General features: G+C 35.4%; 1 protein-coding gene across 1 annotated transcript in view; it reads right to left on the bottom strand.

The window, feature by feature from the left end:
• The window catches only part of LOC106868014 (uncharacterized), a 238133-nt gene that overhangs the window by 22003 nt on the left and 188630 nt on the right, over positions 1–27500 (bottom strand). The window contains exon 2 of the mRNA XM_052966993.2: positions 22640–22815. Within this exon, the coding sequence (XP_052822953.1) occupies positions 22640–22815 (176 nt within the window). The remainder of the gene's footprint in view (positions 1–22639; positions 22816–27500) is intronic.

Below are 27500 nucleotides of genomic sequence, written 5' to 3' on the forward strand. Positions count from 1 at the left end.
CGTGCAAGTGGCTGAGCACTCCACAGACACGTGTACCCTTAACGTAGTTCTCGGGGGTTTTCAGCGTGACACAGTGTGACAAGGCTGACCCTTTGAATTACAGGCACAACAGAAACGGGAAGTAAGAGTGAGAGAAAGTTGTGGTGGAAGAGTACATGAGGGTTCGCCACCATCCCCTGCCGGAGCCTCGTGGAGCTTTTAGGCGTTTTCTCTCAATAAACACTCACAACGCCCGGTCTGGGAATCGAAACCGCGATCCTATGACCGCGAGTCCGCTGCCCTAACCACTGGGCCATTGCGCCTCCACTGCAGACTGAAATAACTGCAAATAAATACACAGCTTTCTTAAAATAACACACGGGCTGAAAACAGAAATCAATGAATGATCGTCAAATGATAACAGAAATTTGTTCGCTTCTATGGGGGGTATAAATTTATTATGCCATCATGACAAATTTGTAACAGAGAGGTTGTAATTCTTAGTTTGAATGGATGAAACAAGAAGTGCAACCGGCAAACTAATTCTAGATTACAGAAGAAGCATTTATTTGTTTTTGTCTATGGTTGCAGTACCAAAAAATATAGATTGGGGGGAAAAAAAGAAAAAAGAAAATGAAAAAAAGAAAAGAAGACTGTTATTTGTTATAATGATCACTTTTGGGATATTTTATATTGGTTTATATGTAATAAAAAGGAAGAAGATGTTCTAATTATTAACCTGTTAATGCCTAATTATATTCCTCTTAAATTATCAACAGATAATAGTGAAAGATCTAGACAAACATTGTCGCCGACATCCAACAAAATGCAGACGTAATATTTCGAAAACACTTCAGTTTTTATCACTCAATAAATGTATCTTTGCAAAATACAATTGTTGGTGATATATAAATAATTATTTTTGAGGTCGTAGAAGAGAGGCATGGATGCCAATGGGTAAATGAATTGCAGCATCAATAACAATGAAATCAATATCTCACTGAAATGATCAAACGGTTAAAATGGAAAAGAAATACACACACACACACACACGACATTCTGATGCAGGTCTTAGCGTTTACGATATGCATTTGCGATTTTTTTTCTTTCGGTAAAAGCAGTTAACTATAGAAAGGGACACCACTCAAATCAACGCACTTACAATCCACTAGATTTGGCCTTTTCAAATCCGGTCAAAATAATATTTAAAAATCATTAAGTTATATCGTATGTAAATGGGATTATTCTAAATATTCACAGTATTAGTTTATACATACAAACTTAATACTTGGAGACTTATGAATTGAGTAAATTTATGTGTGCCTTTGTATGCATGTGCGCGTGTGAGTGTGTTTTGTGTGTATTTGTGTGTGTGTGTGTGTGTATGTGTGTGTGTGCGCGCGTATGTGTGTGTGTTATATATGTATACATATAAATTTGATATTTTAAATATGTAATATATATATGTTTATGTAGTATATATGTATGTGTGTATGTATGTATGTATATATATATATATATACATATATATGCATATATATATGCATATATATGTATGCTTGTATGTATGTGTATGTACGTACACTATGGAAGTATATATATATATGTGTGTGTGTATGTGTGTGCATGTATGTATGAAATATATATAAATGTTTGTGTGTGTGTGTTTACTAATGATCTCGGAAATTTTTACGAATATATATGTATGTATATATGTATGTATATATATATATATATATATATATATATATATATATATATATATATATATATATATATATATATATATATATATATATATATTCGTTTAAATTTCCGTGTTCATTAGTAAACACACACACACACATACGCATGCACGCACACACACACACACACACACACACACACACACACAAAATACATCTAAGGATTCTTTTCGTGTAAAGTGAGTTTTAATTTCCGCTTCTGAGTTTTAATTTGAACAGAATCTTTTAATTAACGGGATGTTTACATTTTACAACATTTTGGAAGAAGATCTCCCCAGACAAAGCAACGAGGCAAGAGTTCCTCGCGAAGTTCGCATCATCTAGGTGTTTCTGAAGTTTCCTCATCCAACCTACGGTCCCCGTTACTCAGGTGTAGGTCTTAGAAACGATGTAATTATAAACATACCTGAAATTTGCATATTAATGAGATATAAGGCAAAGGCATTACATATAGCATCGCTAATCCTGGTTTCAAACTTTGGCGCAAAGCCAGCAATTTCAGGGGAGGGGTAAGTCGATTACATCGACTCCAAGGTTCAGCTGGCATTTTACCGACCGCAAAAGGACGAAAGGCAAAGTCGACCTCAGTGGAATTAGAACGTAAAGACAGACTAAATCCTTTCTACTGGAGGCACACGGACTGAAATTTGGTGGGAGGGGACTAATCGATTATATCGACCCAGTATTTCACTGATACTTAATTTATCGATTCCGAAAGGATGAAAGGCAAAGTCGATCTCGGTGGAATTCGAACTCAGAACGTAACGGCAGACGAAATACCGCTAAGTATTTCGCCCGGCGTGCTAACGTTTCTGCCAGCTCGCCGCTTTTATAACATGTACTAGCTCCGCGTGCTAACGTTTCTTATTTCTTTAATGCCCACAAGGGGTTAAACATAGAGGCGACAAACAAGGATAAACAAAGGGATTAAGTCGATTACATCAAACCCAGTGCGTAACTGGTACTTAATTTATCGACCCCGAAAGGATGAAAGACAAAGTCGACCTCGGCGGAATTTGTACTCAGAACTTAGCAGCAGACGAAATACGTCTAAGCATTTCGCCCGGCGTGCTAACGTTTCTTATTTCTTTACTGCCCACAAGGGGCTAAACACAGAGGGGACAAACAAGGACAGACAAACGGATTAAGTCGATTATATCGACTCCAGTGCGTAACTGGTAAGTATTTAATCGACCGGTGTGCTAACGTTTCTGCCAGCTCACCGCCTTTAGCATCCCTTATATTAAAGAAATAGATGCCAAATCCCTGACTAGTAAAACTTGGGCAGACAAAATAGAGAATCCTTTCTGCTTTAGACGCAGAATCTGAAATTTTAAGGAATTGGGTATAGTCGAATACATAACCCTATTACTTAACTGGTATTTTTTACATCGTTCGCGAAAGGATGAAAGGCAAATTCGATCGCATTGGAATTTGATCTCAGATCGTAAAGACGGGCGAAATGCCATTAAGCATATTGTTCGGCGTGCCAAAGAGTTTGTCAGTTCACTGCCTTAATAATGGTTTCAAATTTTGCCACAAGGGCAGCAATTTTTGAGGGAAGAGGATTAGTTGATTACATCGACACCAGTGTTCAACTGGTACTTATTTCATCAATCCCGAAAGGATGAAAAGTAAAGTCAACACGGGAAGAATTTGAACTCAGAACGTAGCGACGGGCGAAATACCGTTAAGCATTTCGTCCGGCGTGCTAACGATTCTACCAGCTCGCCGCCTTTAGCCGCGTTAATAATAACAGACAATATTTTTTACTATAGGCACAAGGTCTGTCGATAATATCGACCCCAATGCTTAACAGGTATTTTGTTTTACGAACCTCGAATGGATGAAAGGCAAACTGAACCTCAGAGAAATTTGAACTCGAACGTAAAGACGTTTGAAATGCCGCTAAGCATTTTGCCGAGTGTCCTAACTTTTCTGGGAGCTCTCGTTGCCTTAGACATAACAAATAATGAGAAACTAATATATATGACAAGGCGCTCAAACCAGATATGTCTTTTGTCAAATGTCTGCTCTCACTTTCACACCCTCTCTCTGTAAACACACACACAGAGACACACGCATTGTGTGTGTGTGTGTGCATATGTATGTCTGTGTGTGTTTCTGTAACAGAAACTCGAGTAGGTAGCAATTACCATACATTCGCTTGCTGTCGAAGGTAGCCTGTGTAACTGAAAATAGACATACGGACCCTCTTTGCTCTGCCCGCCTTAACCCAGAAAAAGATTCAGAATGTAATACAGGCGAGGAAAAGGCTTGAGTCAACACTCAACTGATACTCATTTGAGCTCAGTAGATTAAAGCAAGGAACAACATATCGCCTGGTATAGAAATAGAACCGACGATCTTATGATGTGAGTTCAGCGTCCGGGGTCGATAAAGTACCAGTTACGCACTGGGGTCAATATAATCGACTTAACCCATTTGTCTGTCCTTGTTTGTCCTCTCTATGTTTTGCCCCTTGTGGGCAATAAAGAAATAAGAACCATTAGGTCTTTCATCCATCCATCCATCTATCTATCTATCTATCTATCTATCTATCTATCTAACTATCTATCTATCATCTATCTATCTATCTATCTATCTATCTATCTATCTATCTAACTATCTATCTATCATCTATCTATCTATCTATCTATCTATCTATCTATCTATCTATCTATCTATCTATCTAAACACACAGGCAGTCACACACACACACACACACACACACACACACACACACACACACACACACACAAGCGCGTATGCACATATATTTTCGCATATCTACATATAAGTACAAGATGTATGTATGTGTTTCAGTGAGTGTTTGTATGAGCGGAAGCCTGTGTGCGTGAGTAAGTGTTTGTATGTGTGTGTGAGAGTGCGCGCGTGCGTGTAAATGCGCGAGTTTGTATGTTGTATGTGTGTGTATGTTATGTGTGTGCGCGCTGGTACATGTTATAGAAAAGCGAGATAACGTGAATGGAAATCATGAAATAAAAACTGCTCTCATTGAGATATTTCGCCCTTTTATATCGTCTCAATGAAGATAGCATGTGTTTTCACTGAAAACATTGTATATTGGGGTTTCGGTTTGGGCTGTTGGAACGGGGTATGTGTGTATGTGTGTGTGTGTCTGTGGGGGGAGTGCATTTGGTACTTATAGCAAAAATGAAAAGATGGAAGTGTGTGTAGGAAAATGCGTATGAGTATGTAAGAGATGAATGTGAGTGAGTGAGTAAGTGAGTGAGTGAGTGAGACTAGTATTGGACAGTTAAGAGTAAAAGGGGTAGAGCTACTGGAGAAACAAGGACAGGTCTTGTGTAATTGTATACGTCTAATTTTTGGTTGTGGATAAATGTCTGGTAATGAAATTTTATCAATTACACACATACTACTTGCTGTAAGTGACGTGTGTATACGTCCCTGGTGTGAGGTGTTTGTGCATACGGTGTGTGTGTGTGTGTGTTTGCATCTGTATGTACCCACCTACATCATACACACACACATACACACGCATACACAAAGCACACACACACACACACACACACACACACACACACACACACACACTAAGGCAAACATATGCATTCGTGTATACACACATGTTTATACGTACTGAAATCACATATATGTGTGTATATGTATCATATCTATCTATCTATCTATCTATCTATCTATCTATCTATCTATCTTTCTTTCTTTCTTTCTATTTATTTGTTTATATAGACTAATATATATGTATATATATACATATACATATATATATATATATATATATATATATATATATGCATATACATACAGATACATATATATATGTACATATGTATATATGTATATATGTATATATATATTCTCTTTCCTTTCCTGAGCGTCCAATAATACTATCCATATCACGTCCTCACTTTGTTGTTTTTTTGTTTTTTTGTTATTGTGTTTTTGAACTATATATATATATATATATATATATATATATATATATATATATATATATATATATATATATATAGTCATATATGTATACATATTCTTATACACACATATGTACATATGTATGTGTTTATATATATATATATACATGCACATATTCTAACATATTTCAACTAACCTAAACACTGCTTTGCGCCTAATTCAATTAATTTGATCGGGCGATCTAGTAGCGCAAATCAGTCAACGTGTTGACTGAATTATATATAAAGGTATAGCTTTATTAAGTTCGTTCAAAGTTGCCTCTATTAGGTACATCTCCTTTTGGCTGCTGCGTTTTTTGTGAGTTTAATTTGTTTATTATGTAACGCTTCATTGTTATCGCCCTGTCTGTTGTACTTGTTGAAATTCGAACTGTTGTTAAATTGAGAACTGTTATTTTTGCCCTGCGGGGCAGAAAATTGTGGAATTTTTGATATTTTAGGAAACAACTGCTTTTGAACTTGTGATTTGAACTCTTTGATTTTTTACCCTTTGCAGGGTTAGAAATTATTATTTGTGCTAAATAATTTTGGCAAGGAATTATTTTTTGTTATTATTTTTGGCAAAGATATTTTTTGTCAATTTGTATGTTTCTTTTGAAGGAATTTATTTTTCTGCTAAATTTCATTATGGAGTACTTTCTCAGGAGGATTTCCTAGAAATGGAAAAGGTACCAAGCAAAGAAACTGAAGGCGGTAATATGATAGAGATGGAGGTGACTATGGCAGAATTGTTCAAGTATAGGAATCTCATAAAAAAGAACGGAAACGATACAAAATTGCTCCCTCCACAAGAAATTGTGCAGAATATAGCTGCGAGAACGTTGGTATGTTAGACGTATAATATAAAGGAAAAAGGAAAAAGTAATTAAGAGGTGTCTAGCACCTATATGGAACAAAGTTGTGTACGTTGGCTGTGGTAGAAGGAATGCCACGGTCGAGGTACAGTTTGCTAATGAGAATACGGTAAAGGAATTATCAATGAGAACATTAAAAAACGATGAAATAATTTTGCTACCAATGTATTTGGACAGAAGAAGGGCAAAAATCACCGTGGAAGAAATACCAGCAGGATTCGACTTAATTTGGATAGCAGCAGCCATTACCTACGATATGGAAGAAAAAATGTCTATTTTACATATGAATAAAAAAAAAAAAGAGGCTGAAAATTGGAAGGGGCAGACACTTGAGGTCATGGTTCAAGCCACTCCAGAAGTCCTAGAAGGGCTACCCGATAGAATATTTATAGGGGAGGGGCTGAGTGTGAGAGTCGCAGTAGAGGGGTGTAGGCAGCGGTGTTTTAAGTGTTGCGAAAAGGAGCCACGTCCGCTCTGAATGCAAACCAAAAGATAAGAAAAGTGAAGCCCTTCCCCAAAAAGAACCGCTAGAGACGAGAGAAAAAGACAAACAAACGGCAAGAGCAGCAAAAGCAGTGGAAGAACCTAAAAGACAACACAAGAAAAAACTCAAAACACAGATGAAAATCCCAAAAGAGGAAAAAGGCCCAAGCCCTGAACTTCCCACCCCATACAAAGAAAACAACTACGTCAGTTACAGACACACGCGAAAAAGCACCCTACACCATCCTCTTGCTAAAGCCTATTACCCAACCCCACTCTAAGAAGCAAAACAAAATTGCGTTTTTCAATGACAAAAATGAAGTACTAGCGAGAGTCATTAGAGTTCGTTACAAAGCTCAGGTTTACAAAGACAGCAAGTACATGCCCCCGCACATCCGAATCGTGAGGATAGAGGTGGGACTATTTACCGAACTGAAAGGGAGATATCCCGACGACTTAAAAGATGTGAGCCAAGAGATGGCCGGTAGAAACCTTTTGGTAAGTCCAGCGGTTGCACCACGAAAGAAAAAGGATGGGGAGCAAGCTGAATTCTTGCAGCCCCTCCCCAAACTTAAATTGTAAGTAAGTATACTTTACTATGGATATTAAGCTAGGGTGTGTAAATGCGCGTGGCCTGGGATCGAAATGGAAACAAACTTGTCTCATGAACGACCTTAGGTCACTAGATATAGATGTTTGTGCTGTGACTGAGTCCAAGCTGAACGGGCCACAAGCGTTCTCACCTCTTCTAAATGACTACGAGAAATTTATTTCTCCTAGTCGGCGGGGAGGCGGGGGCGTAGTGGTCTTATTCAGGAAAAACTTGGACGTGCAGATAAGTACAGTCTTTCTGGACCCAGAGAGTAGGCTGGTAATTTTGGATGTAACACACGTAAGTAAACAGTCTTTCAGGTTGGTAGCTGTCTACGCATCAAAAGAGTGTAGACAGGCTGGTTTTTACCGGGACCTGGAGAACTTCTTAGTGACGCCAAAAACTCTAGTTGTACATATTTTTTATGCACAGTCGCAGTATTGAAAGATTGTATATGGAAAACTAGAATGAAAGGAGTCACGACGGGAATTTTCATTTTCGGCCCTGGCTTGCTATATTACTTCAGATATCATCTGGAGAGCAAGACAGGACTGGAGAGGAGACACCTGTCGCGAAGTATATCCAGGAAAAGATGGAAGGATGCGGCAAGGAAGTTGGATGTGAATGACCCTACTTAATCTCATCCATGGTAAAAAAAAAGTATGGTTTAGCCGGTGGGCTTCACAGCCAAGTGTAGACTTGTAAAACTTGTAAATTTTTAAAATATAATATTCATCACCATATTTTTAAAACCTTTTTAAAAACGAACTCATAAACACACTATTTATTTGTAATGTCCTGTGCTGTCATAATAAAGAATTATCTCTTAGGTACATCTCATTGACAAAAGTAAAAAAAAACAAAAAAACTCGAAACATTGATGTCTGAGATTCCCGAGAGATGGCGACACTCTCGGTAGGACAGAGTGTTCTCACACCTTTTTATCACAAGAGAATTTTTTCTCCATGGTAACTGCAGCGTATTTGCCTTTAGCAGTTGAAATATGTGACAAACATATTTCAACTAACCTAAATTCTGCTCATACCTAAACACGGCTTCGCACTATATATATATATATATATATACATATATATATATATATATATATATATATATATATATATATATATATATATATATATATATATATATATATATATATATATATATATATATATATATATATATATATATATATATATATATATAAAAGAAAAGGTAAGTTCAAAAAGAACAATTCAAACTTTTGGGGGCATCCAAAAAGAGAGAAAAGGTGATTTCTAATAAGGATTCATCATATTCAGGAAAAACAGCCAAAACAGGTAATAAGAATAAGAAAATAATATTTGAGGAGATTCGTTATAGGTATAAGAATATACCATAAACAAGTATAAAAAAAGGAAGAGATGTTGAAACAGAAATAGGTTTATTATAAATCCAGTTTTATAATAAATCTATTTGTTTTTCCATTTTTCATACTTGTTTATGGTATATTCTTATACCTATAACGAATCTCCTCAAATATATATATATATACATATATATATATACATACATACATATGTATCATAAGGCATTTATCCTAACGACTCAAAAAGAAAGCTTTTAATGGAAAACCCAGCAGAAACTATTTGCGGATATATACTGAATTATATTCTTCTTCAGACTTCAAAACAAAAATGAAAAAGACTTTTGTAGCTCTATAACGACAGCCGTTTATCAAATATACTATATATATATATATATATATATATATGTATACACACACACACACACACACACACACACATATATATATATAAATATATATATATATATATATATGTATATACACACACCCACACCCACACACACACATACACACACACACACACACACACACACACACACACATATATATATATCTATATATATGTATACGCACAAACATCCATATATGCAGACATTCAAAAACATACGTACGTGCATACTTCTATATATATAGTGTAAATAATATAAAAACGTCACTATCCTATTGTAACACCAGATATACATACACGTGCCTACCTACCTACCTACCTACCTACCTACCTACCTACCTACTTACCTACCCACCCACCTAGCTACCTACCTATCTACCTACATACCTACATACATTCATGCACAAATGTAAACATAGTTGCATATATGTGGTCTATCTATCTATCTATCTATCTATCTATCTATCTATCTATCTATCTATCTATCTATCTATCTATCTATCTACCTCTTTCTATACATATATATATATATATATATATATATATACACACACATACATACACATATATGTATATACATGCACACAGATTCATACACACATACACACACGCACACACACACACACACACGCACACAAACACACACACATTCATATATATATATATATATATATATATAAATGCGTACACATTTACCAACATCAGATGCGGCACAAACTTTGCAAACTTTTTCCATGACGTGTAGGAACCCCAAATAAACAACGCTGTTGGTTTCTCGCTGCAGAGCTATCAAATGGCATCGTAGGAACTGAAGCATGCTGAGTGGCTGTTGAAACGTCGAGTCAATTTGAACCACAGATGAACAACACAAAACGAACGTAACGAATTGAAATCAAGATGAATGAGAAAGAAAAATACAGAAGAGAGAGGGAGAGAGAGAGAGAGAGAGAGAGAGAGAGAGAGAGAGAGAGAGAGAGAGAGAGGAAGAGAGCGCGTGAGTGATAGAGAGAGAAGCTATAGGAGTATATAGATGAGATGAGAGAAGGAGGGAGAGAGAGCGAGAGCGAGTGAAGGAGGGAGAGAGAGAAAGAGAAAGAGAGTGTGTGTATGTATGTGTGTGTTGTGTGTATGCGAGTGCGTAAAATAAACAAGCTTTGTGCTGTTGAGCATTCATTAATATAATATATATGTATATGAATGTACGTATATGAAATATTTGTGCGCATAGATACATGCATACATATGTACGTACATACATACATACATACATACATACATACATACACATATACATATGTACAAACATACATACATATATACATGCACATATGTACACATATGTATCAAATACAGATACATATACCTCACGTAAACATACATAGAATCCTGTACATTCCTGTTTGTGTATATATCTATATATGTGTATTTGTGTGTGCGTGTATGCTTGTAAGTGTGTGTGTGAATAAGAGTCTGTGTGTGTAGAATAAATATATAGACCATAAATGTGAAAGAATGAGTGGTGAGGAAAGAAGAATATACGCAGACACGCACATAAGTACACACACACATACATACATACATACATACATACATATATATACGTATGCATATATGTATGTATGCTTGAATGTGTGTATGTGTGTATGTGTGTGTGTGTGTGCGTGTGTGCGTACGTATGCACACACTTATATACATACGTACATAGTGTTTTGAATGCATACACAGGCAGAAATATATATATATATGTATATATTTGTATATATGAATTCATATATTTATTTGTTTATTCATTCTCTTCGTGTGTCTATATATATATGTGTGTGTTTGTGTGCGTGACTATATATGTGCGTGTATGTATGCATATACTCATAGAAATATATATTTGTATATGTAAACGTATATATCTTATTTGTTTATTCATCACTCATTTTCTCTGCGTGTCTATGTGTATATGATGTGTGTGTGTGTGTGTGTGTGTGTGTGTGTGTGTGTGTGTGCTTGCGCGCGTGTGTATTTAAGAGAGATATGCGAAAAGAGAGAGAGAAGATGTAATGGGGATCAGAATATCATTGAATAAGCAAGAAATCTAAAAATAACAAAAAAGACATACATCCATACACAAACAAAAAAGAATATATACAAAATTCAACAAAACTAAACAAACAAAAATGTGCCAAAACAAAAGAAAACAAGAACGAAACAGAAGAAACAGATTAAAAAGTAAAATATAACAAACAAAAACAAAAATTCCCTTCAGACGCGGTAGATTTTGCATAACCGGATGTATTGGTGTTCTTCTATGTTTGCACAGCCTTTGGTCGCCTCTTATACAAACAAGGGTTAGTTTATTCATGCAATCTATCGCCGAATACCACACACGCAATTCGAACCCACAACGTTTCTTCTAAATACAAACTCCAAATGAAACAAATTGTCAACAAAAAAATGAAAAATATTTATGCATTTATATGTAGTAGTGGTAGTAGTAGTTGTTTCTGTTGATGCTGTTTGGTTTATTGAAGTTGTTGTTTAGTGCCAGTTCATCCATGATGAATCTAATTTATCACTAACGGCGTTCCAGCCATGATCATCTCATTCTTGATTTTAAAAAAATGATATATGAATGTACAACTTACACTATCCAATGTATCTTTGTTTTTATTTAAGACGATGGGGGCCTAATTTGAAGGATATTTATCTGCTATTTCTGGTTGGTGGTGCGACCACACATATGCTCAATTGCTGATTCTACTTTAAATATACGCTCTGAATAGGCACATCTCGCCTCAGATGAGAGGAATAGAACCGCTTAATTAAAAAGTGTTTCGCTGTTTTCTTTTCTCCCTTTTTACGTGGCTGAGCGTTTATGAGCCTCTATGCGAATACCCTTGAGTCAAGCTTGAAGTGTTGATATAGATTCACAAGAGCACAAATTGCCGATGGTTAATCTAAAGGCGTTCCTTTTTCACTCCTTTCTCCATTTCCTTTCTTCTTCTTCTTCTTCTTCTTCTTCTTCTTCTTCTTCTTCTTCTTCTTCTTCTTCTTCTTCTTCTTCTTCTTCTTCTTCTTTTTCTTCTTCTTCTTCTTCTTCTTCTTCTTCTTCTTCTTCTTCTTCTTCTTCTTCTTCTTCTTCTTCTTCTTCTTCTTCTTCTTCTTCTTCTTCTCCGTTCCCCTATCCGTTATACTTCTGCTCTCGCAATATCTATACCTATTAACGCAAGATTGGCAGAATCAGCTAGAGCGCCGGATGAAGTGCCTTTGCAGTATCTAATTGCGTTCCTTTACATCCTGAGTTCAAATTCCATTGAAGTTAACTTTGCGTTTCATCTCCCCATCCTGCTGAAACTGATAAAATAAGTTTCAATTATCTGCTGAGTACAATTTAATCGGCTGTGCTCTTCCACAAAGTTTTTAGTCATACGCTGCCTACGTTGGAAACCAGTATTAGAGCTACAATAGCTTGCAGAAATTGATGCCATTCTTCGTCGTTCCAATTCTAAATCCCTACTAAATTGACTTAATCTTCCATCAAACTGGAGTTTTTAAAAATCAACGTGATTGTTGATTTAAGTAACTTCAAAATTTCTTCAGCAAAATTCAGCCATCCTGTTTAAACAAATTTCGTTAATCATCTGCTTTCTCTGACCGCTCTCCAACACGTGTCACTGTGTGATCATCATCTGCCGTGTTCAGATTTTCCTCCCTGAAGATAATGCCGAATTTGGGCAACCTCATCAGGTGAGAATGTTTCATTGTTAAAGACACCTCGATTTTAATATGCCTTCTACACTTCATATATATGTGTAGGTGCAGGAGTGGCTGCGTGGTAAGAAGCTTGCTTCTCAACCACGTGGGTCCTGGTTCAGTTCCTCTGCGTGGCACCTTGGGCAAGTGTCTTCTACTATAGCTTCGGGCCGACCAAAACCTTGTAAGTCAATTTGCTAAAAGAAACCGGTCATATATATATATATATGAATATATTTGTGTGTCTGTGTTTGTCTCCCACCATTGCTTGATACCAATGTTGGTGTGTTTACATCCCTGTAACTTAGCGGTTCAGCAAAAGAGACCGATAGAATAAGTACTAGACTTAGAAAGAAAAGTCTTGTGGTCGATTTGTTCGGCGAAAGGCGGTGCTCCAGCAAAGCCGTTGTCAAATGACTGAAACAGGTAAAAGAATATATATATATATATAATTTCTTTATTTGTGAATTAAAGCTACCATTGGTTTCATGTGAAGAAAAGTAGGAAAATATCCTAGTGTCTTAATTTTTCAAGCCGTTCACATGGAGAAAGGTATTCACCTCCATTTTTGAAAACAGTCCCGCTTCGTTCACGCGTAAATAAAACAATGAATCGATGAACCATAGGACGTAACTTTTGAGTGGCATCTTTTGGATGTTTGTCTCCCTTGAACTTATCTTTTGGGCAGATTTTTTGTGATCTATTTGTTTGCATTATTTTGCATTACTTTGTTTTTTATTCTGGGCTTTTTTCACTATAAATAATTGAAATTCACAGAAAACAGAAGACAAAAACAGGTGAAGAAACAACAAGCAGTGTATTAGTTTTGCGTTCGGCAAAAACAGAAAAGTCTTCGACGTTTCGAGCATGTTCTCTTCTACATAAAGGATTGAGTGGGGGGGGGGGGGGAAATGGAGAGAGGACGTAAAAAACGGAGAGAGAAAAAATGTGTAGGGATTAACGGTTCAACATTATATATATATATATATATATATATATATATATATATATATATATATATATATATATATATATATATATATACATATACATATATATATAAACATATATATATATACATATACATATATATATATAAGGATAAGATCGTAATTTAAGATACCGATCATATCAAGTGGCCAGCATGGGAATAAAATCATAGGTAATAATAATTATTAAAATTATAATTAATGGTATCTAAAGATACCACCATGCTAGAGATAGCAGTCAAAACTTGACTCTAAAACCACATACAACAACAGGAGAAAAGACAAAAACACAAATAAACTAGCAAAAAAAAAAAAAAAAATTGGATAATCTCAGAACCGGATTTCTGGCTTTGCATAAAAATATACTCTGCCTCATCAGTGGGATATACACAGATAGTACATAATTACAAATATATATATATATATATATATATATATATACATACATACATATATATATATATATATATATATATATATATATATATATATATATATATATATATATATATATATATATATATATGTATACATACACATATACACTTACACACGCATGCATACATGCAAAGCACACACTGGTAGACACTCGTAAGCATGCGCGCACACTGACGCATACATATACATAGTGAAATTTTATCTTGCTTCTCAACGTGCCAGTTATAGGAATTCATATACAACACGGAGAATTTGAAATTAGAAGCGACATTTCTCATAAGCGCAGCAAATCGCTGCTCTCTTTTTTTGTCACTTTTTTTCTCTTCTTATATAATTTTCTTTTCTTCATTCTTTTCTTTTGGGAAGTGAAGTGACGAGAACGATGCCATATGGACCTTAGCAATAAGGTTAAAGAGAAGATTCCAGACAAAAAGTAATGAGCAGTGGAGCAAGTGAAGAAGACAGCATGCATATCAGAATGATACGAAGACAGGGGGAAACCTGGTGCCGATATGCGTCCCGAATTTTAAAAAACTTCTATGCATTGATGTTGCAATTTCATGCAGTGTGTGAATGCACATTTATCCCCGAATAGACTTCTTTAAATGCAGACATGTTTTTTTTAAAAAAGACGTGATTAATATTCTGTCACCCATTAACAATGCTGTTTTTCACATCAACTTAAAAAAATAAAGAAAAATATAAAGCTTCAATAGTGCCAGTTTTTAGTTAGAACAATTGTAACAAGTTCTATTGTGAGATGAAATTGTACAATCTACAACCGACTTTTATGAAATTGTTTCTTAATTAATATGAGACATCTGTCCTGTTTTCCTTCTTTAATTTCTTTTCATCTCATTTTTACCATTTTGCTCTAGTTTTATATATTTCATTCGAAACTTTCCTCAGTCTCCAGATTGTAGAAAATTTTAAGAGAAATATATACGTATACAAAATGTCGTCTTAAAGTGTTGCTGGTTTATAAACTAAATAACGTACTAGACCACAAGCTTCTAATGATTTGAGATCGTGATGCAAATATTCTATCCATTGATATTGGCAGAAATTTGAGGGAAGAGGCGAGTCGATTACATCAACCTCTGTACTCAAATGGTACTTATTTTATCGACCCGAAAGGATGAAAGGCAGAATCGACCTCGGAGGAATTTGAGCGCAGAACGTAAAGACAGACGAAATGCCGCTAAGCATTTTGCTCGGCGTGTTAACGGTTCTGCCAACTCGCCACTGTGATTTTGCAACTTCATACAGTGTGTTAATGTATTTCGATTTCTAAGGAGCCTTTTTTTCTCTCAAATACTGGCATTAAAAAAAAATGTTTAATATTGTTGTCCATTAACAGTTGTGAATACTGCTGAGACCCCCTTTAATCATGACTGACCATGGGATTGCACCTAGAAAGTTACCCTCCCAGGCACAAGTCCGGGCAAGGTTATTTATGGAAGACCAGCAGTCGCCCATGCATAGCGGCCTCCCCTATCCACGCCACCAGTGTTATCCAAGGGAAAGGCAAAGGCCGATACAGCTTGGTACCTGTGACGTCGCAACTCATTTCTACAGCTGAGTGAACTGGAGTAACGTGAAATAAAGTGTCTTGCTCAAGAACACAACACGCAGCCCGGTCCGGGATTCGAACTCACAGTCTCACGATCGTAAGATCGACGCTCTAACCACTGAGCCATGCACCTTCACAGTTGTGAATAAACGTAACACGAAACATTAGTTATAACATGTTGCACCTGTTATACAATTTTATTCAACTGGCTCTTGTTGGCGCAGAACATCAGAAATTTCATAGAATTCTAATGAGCAAAAGCATTGGGTGATAAGATGTGTATCTATCAAAACTTATAAAATACAATTGGTCTTGTGTCAAAGTTGAAAAAAAAAAAAATCATTTTGATGAATAATTTTGGTGGAGAGAAACTATTGAAAAGTAAACGAAAACTTAAGAAACACAATCTATCTCTTTAATAAAATAAAGCAATGTGGCACTGAGAGACCTCATTGTCTTTTACAGTGTATTTTCTACCAGTTTGAAATATTCTATCATTGATATAATGAATATGAACATTATTTGCATTGTTTACATTTGACGGATATTTGTCCTCATCTTGTTTGTTGTTAACAGCACGTTTCGGCAGATATACTCTCCAGCCTTCATCAGGTGTCTTAGGGAAATTTCGAACCTGGGTTCTCATTCCTAAGGTATTTTTCAATGTTATTATTATTGAGTGAGAGAGCAGTGCATGCCATCAAAGTGACACTGGGGTAAAATATACAAAACCCAACATACCTATCATGACTACCCGTCTGATAAGGGTACACCAGGCACATGCATCACAACCATGTGTGCTCGATATAGTGGTCTCATATCAAGATAAACAGCGCATGACCTTGCAGGTGGGGCCCAGTTAGAATTTTCTTCAGGTTGAGTAGCCCATTCCGCTGAAAAGGTCCCTGAATAAGGTTTGTTTGAGGATGTTGAGCGAAACACCCATGTTTCCAGAGGTGAATCATTCAAACCCCGAAGAATTCCTCTGAACACATGGCCATGATGCTCCCCTACTACTTCTGCTCATGATCAGAGATGCACATATCGTCAGCCACCAAGGGACATGCTCAACTGGTTAAGGTCAAACAACTGACAAGCAAATCTGTGGTATTAAGCAGAATATTTGCTGTAGCCCATCTTTTATACCAAGATTAAACAATATACATGATAGCACCCCCAATCAGTTAAGATCAGAAGCCATGAGAACCACTGCCTGGTACTGCATCAGGGCAGTATTATTATTATTATTGTTATTATTATTATTATTATTATTATTATTATTATTATTATTATTATTACTACTACTGACCCCAAGATTCTAAGCAGTAACCTGAATAATAATAATAATAATAATAATAATAATAATTATTATTATTATTATTATTATTATTATTATTATTATTATTATTAATTTATCATTATTAAGGCGGCGTAAGCTGGCAGAATCGTTAACGCGCCATAAAAAAATGCTTAGTAGTATTTCAGCCGTTTTTTCGTTCCAAGTTCAAATTCCGCCGGAGTCGTTTTTGTCTTTCATCTTTTCAGGCTTGATAAAATAAATACCAGTTGAGCAATTGGATTGATGCCATCGACTAACAATTCTTCTAAAATTGTTGGCTCCGGACCAAAATATGAAATCATTATTAAGGCGGCGAACTGGTAGAATTGTTAGCATGCCGGACAAAATGCTTAGCGGTATTTCGTTCGTTTTTACGTTCTGAATTCAAATTCTGCAGAGCTCAACTTTGCCTTTCATCCTTTCGGAGGTCGATGAAAAAGTACCAGCCAAGCACCAGTGAAACACTAGGGTTAATGTAATCGACTACTCCGCCTCACCCCCACCCCCGAGTTTCATGCCTTGTGACTTTAGTAGAAAGGATCTTTTTTCAGGGCCAATGAAATAAGTACCAGTTGAGCAATGTAGTCGATGCGATCGACTTACCTCCTGCCCCGAAATTACTAGCCTTGTGGCAAAATTTGAAACCATTTTATTATTATTATTATTATTATTATTATTATTATTATTATTATTGTTATTCAGTCATTTGACTGCGGCCATGCTGGAACACCGCCTTTAGTCGAGCAAATCAACCCCGGGACTTATCCTTTGTACGCCTAGTACCTATTCTATCGGTCTCTTTTGCCGAACCGCTAAGTGACGGGGACATAAACACACCAGCATTGGTTGTCAAGCAATGCTAGGGGGACAAACACACACACACACACACACACACACACACACACACACATATATATATATATATATACATATTATACGACGGGCTTCTTTCAGTTTCCGTCTACCAAATCCACTCACAAGGCTTTGGTCGCCCCAAGGCTATAGTAGAAGACACTTGCTCAAGATGCCACGCAGTGGGACTGAACCCGGAACCATGTGGTTGGTAAGCAAGCTACTTACCACACAGCCACTCTTGAGCCTGTTGTTAATATTGTTATTATTATTATTATTATTATTATTATTATTATTATTATTATTATTATTATTATTATTAGCATTAAGTGAAAGGGATGAAGTCGAGAGAGGCAATTTATATAAAAATGCCTTGCTGTATCTAGTTACATCCCTTTATATCCTGAGTTCATATCCCGTCGATTAAATTAATTACCAGCCAAATACTGGTCAATATAATCTACAGCCTTGTTCCTGCGTCAGAAACCATCATTAATATCATTATTAGCATTTTTTTCACCCTATACTATCGCTATCACCAACACTTACATAATCATCTGCACGCCTTCAGTACCACCACGACCACGACCACGACCACGACCACGACCACCACTACTACTACTACTACTACTACTACTACTACTACTACTACTACTGTCGTCACCTCCATTTCTAATGTGTTTAGAAATAGACTTTTAAGGTATACACCAAACAAATTTATACCCTCGAACATAGAATTCATAGAAAAAAAAACTTTTCTCCAAGAAGAAATATAAAAAAAAAAAAATAGTAAAAAAACGAAAAAAAAAAAGTAGAACCGCAAAAGCAGCAACAGCATCATCTATTGTCAGTAGACCTTGAAATTAACTTAGTGTACTTTAAAATAGCTATTTTTCTAGTTTTTATTTTAAACTTTCTGACCTTTTTTTCATCTTGTATTTTTTATATTTATCCTTAATTTCTACAGCCCTGTTATACGATAGGAGAAAGTTATGAAAATGCCCTTTGACTTTACGTGTATAAACAAAAATATAAATAAATATTACGTATACCAGCGGAGGCATTGCCGTATGGTTAAGAAGTTCCTTTTTACAATTACGTGGTGTCGCGTTCGATCTCACTGTGCGGCATGTGTCTGTTATGTTAGCCTTGGGTTGATTAATACACCCTGGGTATAATTTTGTTGACTGGGAATGATATAAAGGTGCTGTCTTAGAACTGCGACAGCCTAATGACTGGGATAAATAAAAGTATATATGTATGCATGCATGTATGTATGAATGCATGTATGTATGTATGTATGCATGCATACATAAATGCATGCATGTATGTATGTATGTATGTATGTAGGAGTGTCTGTGTGGTAAGTAGCTTGCTTACCAACCATATGGTTCTGGGTTCTGTCCCACTGCGTGGCACCTTGGGCAAGTGTCTTCTACTATAGTCTCGGGCCGACCAAAGCCTTGCGAGTGGATTTGGTAGACGGAAACTGAAAGAAGCCCGTCGTATATATATATATATATATATATATATATATATATATATATATATATATATATATATATATATATATATATATATATATATATATTATATATATATGCATGTGTGTGTATATGTTTGTGTGTCTGTGTTTGTCCCCCAACTTCGCTTGACAACCGATGCTGGTGTGTTTACGTCCCCGTAATCCAGCGGTTCGGCAAAAAGGAAGCGATAGAATAAGTATTAGGCTTACAAAGAATAAGTTCTGGGGTCGATTTGTTCGACTAAAGGCGGTGCCCCAGCATGGCCGCAGTCAAATGACTGAAAAAGAGTAAAAGAGTATGTATGCATGTACGTATATATGTACGTACGTATGTAAAAAATAAAAACAAATATGAAACAAAAACAACAAAAGTCAAAAAGACGTAAACTGAGTATATTAGGTTGATGCTCAGCTTAAGATGAAAAAAAGGGCGGGGGTGATAAAAAGTAGCATGGCTCTTCGTTAGAAAGAAGGAAGAGGAAAGGTCCGGAGAGAAGGAAAAGATTAGTCTGAGAAAAGTACGCGTGTCGTTACATGGCCGAAGTGACCACATACATATGTATGCATGTGTGTGTGTGTGTGTGTGTGTGTGTGGGTGTATGTGTGTTTGTGTGTGTGTGGAGTGTACACACAGATATATAGCTATCAGTTTATTTCCTAGTATTTCTAGCAAGTTGTGTGACGACAAAAATCCTGCCTCATTTGGACATCTTTGGTGTAGTCAGTTACACGGTTGCCCAAGAAATACTTATTACGCTCAGATGGGCGCAAATCAAATGGATTGGATGACATTTTAAGCTAGAGACATCTATCATTACAACATTAATCCTGAAGAACAACAGATCATAATCATCTTGGGAAAGATACATTTCAGGAATTCTTAATTTACTATCTTTAGGATTACATGGGAATTTAAGCTCTGCTAACAAGAGACTCGTTAACCATGAAGAACATCTCGCTATTTACTAGCGTAAATATTATGATCGTAATAATTTATTACACTAATCTGTAACAATAGGTGATCACATTGTAATATGTACTATGTTTTCGCTAAATGTTTTAGATGTTCATGTAATTACAGACACTCTCTCGAACCTCCGACAATGTGGAATGGAATATTCATGATATAAAGGCTAGAGGGAGAGAAAGCTGCTGCATCAACACAGAGCTGATATTTTATTCATCGACTCGGAGGATATGGAAGTCCAAATTTTCCTCGGTGGTATTTCAACCCACAATGCAGAGAACTGACATATTGCAGCCCATTCGATTTGATGCTCTAACAATTCTGTTGACCAACTGTATTAGCTTCTATTTACTGCTATCTCTAAAGTAGCGAGTTGGTAGAATCGTTAGAACGCCGGACAAAATGCTTTGCGGCATTTCGTCAGTTTTTACGTTTTGGATTCAAATTCCAACGAAGTCGACTTTGCTTTTCATCCTTCGAGGTCGATGAAATAAGTACCAGTTGCGCATTGGGGTCGATGTAATCGGCTGGTCACCTCCCCTCAAATTTCAGGCCTTGTGCTTCAGTAGAAAGAATTTTCTGCTATTTGTACTAGGCCATTGAAAGGCGTGTGGTTGCTAGTGATGTATCTGCGTATAACGGTGTCATAAGGAAACGTCAATGAGTCAAGTAGGTCAGCTAAATGCAATAATGTCACTACAGTAAGTTGTAATGTTTTCCAATTAATGTTTCGTTCATTTCCAGCCAGCCTCCTGCTATTGGAGACCTGCAAAGATCATCGGCTGGACATTATATTTTCCTTCATCCCACAAAAAAAATTACATTAAAATCTTCGCGCAGATTTTACTTTGAGAGCAATACTGACCAAGTAGCTGACATGATTAGACACAAATTATAGATAGTTAATATCTTCAATAGAACTCCTAAAAGCCAATTGGTTACGAGGTATCTTTAATCTAAAACACGGTCATTTTCAGCAAGTCGAGCGAACACGTAGGTGCTCTTTCTTTAGCTAGGCGTGTTTTATGAAATTTTAAGAACTCAATAACTACAAAAAATGAAAAGTAATTAATTGAATTTCAACATCGATACGAATCTGAACTGTTACAGCTGAAAATGAAAGATTACCATAACATTTCATATAAGAGATGAAAGAAAAAGAAGAAAAAAATATCCATTAAGTAATGAAGAAATAATTGATCGTTCTGGATAACAATTCATTTTCCTTAAGTTACGTACTAAATGACGAAACCCATAAGTTAAAATAATGTTTGATTTTAAAAATAGCTAATTTTTTTTCAAATCATACTTTAACGTCTTGAATTAGCACACTTGGGTATTCAAAAATACAAGGTGGTCAAGATTGGAACGACTTTTATCATAGATCATTTCAATCAAGTCTGACCTGATAACAGCAACGAATATTGACCTCGTATATTATATGAGAAAAAAATGGCAAACCAGTTTATTGACGCCTTTTACACGTTGAAGTTTCCAAATCGAATAAATAAACCCTACGAGGGATGCTCTATGTCGTCGCTCTAACTGCAAGAAATAACAACTAAATTTCTTTCAGATGTTACCTTGCCGGCTTAGAAAAGGATCACATTGTATAACTTGATCCTAAGTTCTCTGTACTTAGGAAAAACACAAGACAGCCACACTTGGAATCAATTTGATCAGAGGACAGTTCGTTTTTGGGCTAAACAACAGCAATTCAAATAGGCATAAAATCACTGAAGGTAAAAGCTGCTACTTCTAACATTTCAGCATTACAATGTTTAACATAGAAAAAATTGATGCTAATGAAAGTAAAGACTGGATGTCTTCAGTGACTTACCTGCCGTTCTGTAAGATCAAGAGCAACAGCAATCTCGTAACGCCGAAGTCTGGTGAGGTAATTGTGAATTGCGAATTCTTTTTCCAATTCCCGTATTTGATGTTTTGTAAATGCAGTCCTTTCTTTTCTGGGCTTAGTTGTTAAATCAAGTTTATACGATGACGAGTTATGAGAATCTGCAACACAAAAAATGCAATAACGTTTGTATTTCGAGAAATTTGATCCGGTGTAAATTTAATATTGTTATATAGCAAAACATAAGAGTAAAAACAAGCACAGAGTTAGAAATACGTAGAATTTAGTTTTACCATTTCCGCTTTGAAATGTATGTATGCTTGTATGTATGTATGTATGTATGTATGTATGTATGTATGTATGTATGTGGGTTTCTGCCTGTCTTTCTGTCAGTCAATAAAAATATAATGAAACATTAGGTGAATTCCAACATGAACATAACATCAAATATATCTATGAAATATGTATATCATATATCGCAATTTATATATATATATATATATATATATATATATATATATGTATGTATATATATATATATATGTATATATATATATATATATATATATATATATATATATATATATATATATATATATATATATATATATATATATATATATATATGTATGTATATATATATGTATATATTATAAGTGCGTGTGTGTGTATATATATATATATGTATATATACATATACACTCACGTATACATATACACACACATACATATACACACACACATATATATGGGTAAATAAATGCGTTCTTTCAGCTTCTCTATATCCGTGTCTTTGTTGAGAGTCAATGCTTGTGTTTGTATTTTATAATACAGCGGTTAGTCAAAATGGGTAGTCAAAAAAGCTCTAAATAAAAAAAAAATTATACATATGGGTTTATATAACAGAGTAGAATCTTTGAGGCTTTGCCCCAATATAGCTACAGCATAATCACTGTATGTATGTATGTATGTATGTATGTATGTGTACGGATCTATCTATCTCTCTATCTATCTATCTATCTATCTATCTATCTATCTATCTATCTATCTATCTATCTATCTATCTATCTATATTACACATTAAGTAATAGATTCAAAAATAATTCCAGTTGTAATTTCTTTTATTCACATTTATTTGCGTTTCCGATTTTGTTTCCTTTAAATTGTCGCCGACGTTTCTCACAGGAACTGTTCAGAAATGGACAAAAACTGTCAAATAAACTATAAATCACTGTAACATATATCTTTTATTATATCCGAGTGTGGCAGTGAATTACTGAACGAAAATCATCGTGAGGAGACTTTCCCACATATTAAAGTGAACAGCACGAGAACCACAATGTTTAAAACAATTTTCTCGCCTGCTATTTTATCGTGACAATCATCGGAGAAGCAAGAAATATATTTCACTGGCGAATAAAACAACGAATATATTTCAAACTGGCATTGTAAAAAAAAAAAAAAAAAAAAAAAAAATGCCATGATTTAATATATGCAAGTTTACAAGTGTCATATTATGGCCAATTATAGCTGAAAAAAAAAAAATTTTAAAGCCCACCCCAAAAACACTCAGTTTTTCAAAACGTGGGGAAAATATATCTAGTTTGTTATAGTGTGGTGAACATTTTAGCTTAAACGCACTTAAGGCAAGATGAGTTTGTTTTCACTCAAATCTCTGATTATAACTATTTTCTGTTCAGTTATGTTTTAGTGCCTTCATGGATGGCATATAACTCACTAGTTCTCAATTCCTTTATATAAAATTTTGCTTTAATTTTTTGCTTGAATTAATCAGAGGCGGTATAATAGCTCCCATGAGCATTTTTATGCCCCCCAAGGGTTTACTTGAAGAGAGAAAACAGTTAGTTTTACACTGCGGGTGTCTTCCTCAGATCTGGCCCAAATGTTTACAACACAGTGTACTCTGCTAAATGCAAGCAACGACTAAATGGTTGTGTTAAATAGGATGACAGATTAATTCAACCAATATCAACATATATTCCCTTATTCCTACTCTCTGGTCATTCATTCTTTCTTTCTTAGTTTATACACTCTCTTATCTTAATACTTGTGGAGGCGCAATGGCCCAGTGGTTAGGGCAGCGGACTCGTGGTCATAGGATCGCAGTTTCGATTCCCAGACCGGGCGTTGTGAGTGTTTATTGATTGAAAACACCTAAAAGCTCCACGAGGCTCCGACAGGGGATGGTGGCGAACCCTGCTGTACTCTTTCACCACAACTTTCTCTCACTCTTACTTCCTGTTTCTGTTGTGCCTGTAAATCAAAGGGCCAGCCTTGTCACACTGTGTCACGCTGAATATCCACGAGAACTACGTTAAGGGTACACGTGTCTGTGGAGTGCTCAGCCACTTGCAGGTTAATTTCACGAGCAGGCTGTTCCGTTGATCGGATCAACTGGAACCCTCGACGTCGTAAGCGACGGAGTGCCATCAACATATCTTAATACCTACGTATTTCATACATTGTTAATACAATTTTTTAACAATGATATCTTTTCACTCGATAGAAACTCAATGAACCTAGATCAATATCTTGCTGTTGTTGTTTGGAACTAAGTCACTTCTGATCAAGCAAACCAGTGATAAAAGACATTCTAGCCATGACCACCTCCCACTTCTCTAGATACAATTAACTGAGGACCATATTAGCTAACGTGTCCTTTTCATAAATCGGTAAGGTAGTATAAAATGAGGAAGTTGTAGCTGCTCTTTCTAGAAGGCAAAATGACTAATATTCCTGTGGAATGGAATATATTTAAAACAGTAACGTATGGAAAAAAGGACAGTAACGAGTCTAAATCAACTCGTTACCATCTGTGCCAACTCTTGTACCCATACTCCTAAACTAACAATAAACCTTCCTACAAAAGCGATGTAAAAAATGCAAGGGAAAGTAAGTTTGAAAAATATTCTGACTGTCTGAATAACTATCTGCCTTTCTATCAGTTGATCTAGTGAACATATAATTGTATAAAGTGTTGCCAGAATAAATAAATGAAACATTAAGAAAGCTAAATAAATATATAGTTATAAAACTAAGAATCCTCACACGAACAAATACCCACAAACAAGGAAAAACAACGGTAGACAAAACAAGTAAATTTAGAGGTGGAGAATTGATTTGCTAATTTTATATTATTTTTATTTTGTTTTATCGACAGATGATGTAGATTAAGACAAAATCAACTTATCTTTCTCTATTTAACTGTTGCATAAGATTTAAACACCTGCGTTTGTATAAGCCTGCCAATTTTTTAATAGCGTTTACTTAACGCTATTAATCACATGTGGTCTTGGCATGTCATACTTTTTGAGACCACCGAAGTATAAAAGCTCTGACCAAAGGGTTGTATTAGGAGAGGAAGAGAGACATGTGTGGGGGTAGTTATAGTGATATATGGTGGGGTTTCTCCATCGTTCGACAATGAGGATTCAGTTGTTCGATCACGTGATTAACCTACTTCTGAATTAACGTGTTAGTGGCTGATCAGTCCATAGGTGCAATCCATTCAACAGGATTCTATATAGTTTCCAACCACGCAATTTTCCTCACATGGAATTGGTCGATGTGAGGCTATTGAAAATGAGGTTTAACCAAAATGCCACGCAGTGGGATCAGCCCCAGGTTCAAGTGGTTTTTGAAGCAAATTTCATAATCATTCTTTCTGTCATAATACACCTCACCACACACATACATTTATGACGGCGAGTAAGCTTAACCCTCGAAGTCATTGTCAACCTTTTCGTTTAAAAAATTGATAGATAAGTGCTCTACTGAAAAGTATTAATCTTTCAGTTTAATATAAGGTTTTATATATATTTATATAACTTGACATACATAGAACCATATATATATATATATATATATATATATATATATATATATATATATATATATATATATATATATATATTATACACACACATGTACATACACATAATTTTGTGTATGTGTGTGAGTGTGTATGTATGTATATATCATTACCATCATCATCATTAAAAATAAGCGAAGTGGAAAATGTGATGAGATGTTTGTCAGATTGATGATTACTTGCAGAGCTTGTCCAAACGTTTGTAAACATCATGAGGCAAACTTCCTTCTCTGTTTATGTACACTAACTCATGAAGTCTGTGTGTGTTTGTATCAGTGTACGAGGATGTTAGTGCAGCTTTTGGATGGACACATGGTCGATGTGTACCATACGAGTTGTGTCACTATAGACATTTACATTCCTCTAACTTTACACTCGCATATCAAAAGTAGAAGAACTGAAGGCATGAGCATATATACTCTATATCATATGAAGATATACGTTTATAAATATATGTTTAATATTAACTGTCGAGAATATAAAAAGGGTTCTCATGCTCATTAACATGGTAGAGATTAATGTTATCTTATTGTGGTCGAGTCGAGAACATTTTAAAATTTTATTTCGTACTAAATCAGCCTCTGGGTATTTTTAATGAATAAATGTAATGTATCACCGATATGCAACTCTGTTAGGAATTCTCACTTAGTTTATTCTCAGCAATTCATCATTCGAGTTCTATCACACTTGATTTCTTAACAATATTCTTAACAATAACTTGTTTGTAGCATTCTATAATTCTATAGGAATAGCAATGAAAATAGTTCGTAAATCATGTGAGGTTGAGTTGCTATTGAAAATACGGGCTTTATATCATTATAACCAGTATCCTCTATAGAGGATACTGGCTATAACGAAAATCAGCTGAGTCTAGAATTAAAATAGCTTAACGAAAATTGAACCTACGGAGACTATTCAGTCTACTAAAAAATATAACAACAGTCTATGGAACTG

Source organism: Octopus bimaculoides, chromosome 4, assembly GCF_046866305.1.
Source record: "Octopus bimaculoides isolate indiv1 chromosome 4, ASM4686630v1, whole genome shotgun sequence".
Lineage (NCBI taxonomy): Eukaryota > Metazoa > Mollusca > Cephalopoda > Octopoda > Octopodidae > Octopus > Octopus bimaculoides.